At 36.3% G+C, this 771-nt stretch overlaps 1 pseudogene across 1 annotated transcript in view; it reads right to left on the bottom strand.

The window, feature by feature from the left end:
- Positions 1–242, bottom strand: part of TEOVI_000363600:pseudogene — a 596-nt pseudogene extending 354 nt beyond the window's left edge. The window contains exon 1 of the mRNA in view: positions 3–242. Within this exon, the coding sequence occupies positions 3–242 (240 nt within the window). The remainder of the gene's footprint in view (positions 1–2) is intronic.
- Positions 243–771: the final 529 nt, after the last annotated feature.

Below are 771 nucleotides of genomic sequence, written 5' to 3'. Positions count from 1 at the left end.
CTTCTTCTAAATCTTTCATCATTATCTATTGACGGAATGCCAGACACAACCAAATAATCTTCAGTTTTCCAAATACTGCTTACAGCAGAAGTCACAAATCTCATATAGTCATCCTCAATAATTTCAAGTGAAATAAGATCACCATCAGTAAACAAGCTGTATAGCGATACAAATAAAATAATTCCCATAACAATAAAAGTTAAACAGCATATAGTCCCATAAATACTTTCTATATACTTCATAAGATGTTAGCATAATAGCAACAAAGTACTTGAAATTCTTTAAAGATTAATAGAAACCCATAAAAAGAAAAGAAGGCAGTTGTGCAGAAAATATGTTTAGTTATGAAGTAATGTGTACAAATATATATGCACCGCTCTGATATTTTTATGATGTAGCTGTTAAACAGTGTGTTGTCAGTGTTTTGAGATTATATCTCATCAAGGACCTGTCGCTTTTGGGCTTTTAATTTAAATTTAAGGACAACTGCTGCTACACGGTACATGAACCCCTATGTACATTATGATGAAAATTAAATATCCAGATACGTCGCTTGTCGTCGTGCCTACTATAACTTCTACAGGGCGTCTGCTGTAAAGACGCCGTCTATCTGCTTTCCTAAATTTTACATTGGTGTACCTTGCCAACTAAACCCAATGTTGATTTGTATGCCGCGGCGACATCGATTTGTTCTGAGCACTAGAGTCTGTTCGAACTTAAGTCTCGCCGTTACAGTCGGCTCCGGGCATAGGTTGCTCCCTGGTGTGCTTT

The sequence above is a fragment of the Trypanosoma equiperdum genome (assembly GCF_001457755.1).
Source record: "Trypanosoma equiperdum strain OVI genome assembly, contig: ctg_774, whole genome shotgun sequence".
NCBI lineage: Eukaryota > Euglenozoa > Kinetoplastea > Trypanosomatida > Trypanosomatidae > Trypanosoma > Trypanosoma equiperdum.
The sequence above is the reverse complement of the archived record's forward strand: the minus strand, read 5'-3'. Positions and strand labels throughout refer to the sequence as shown.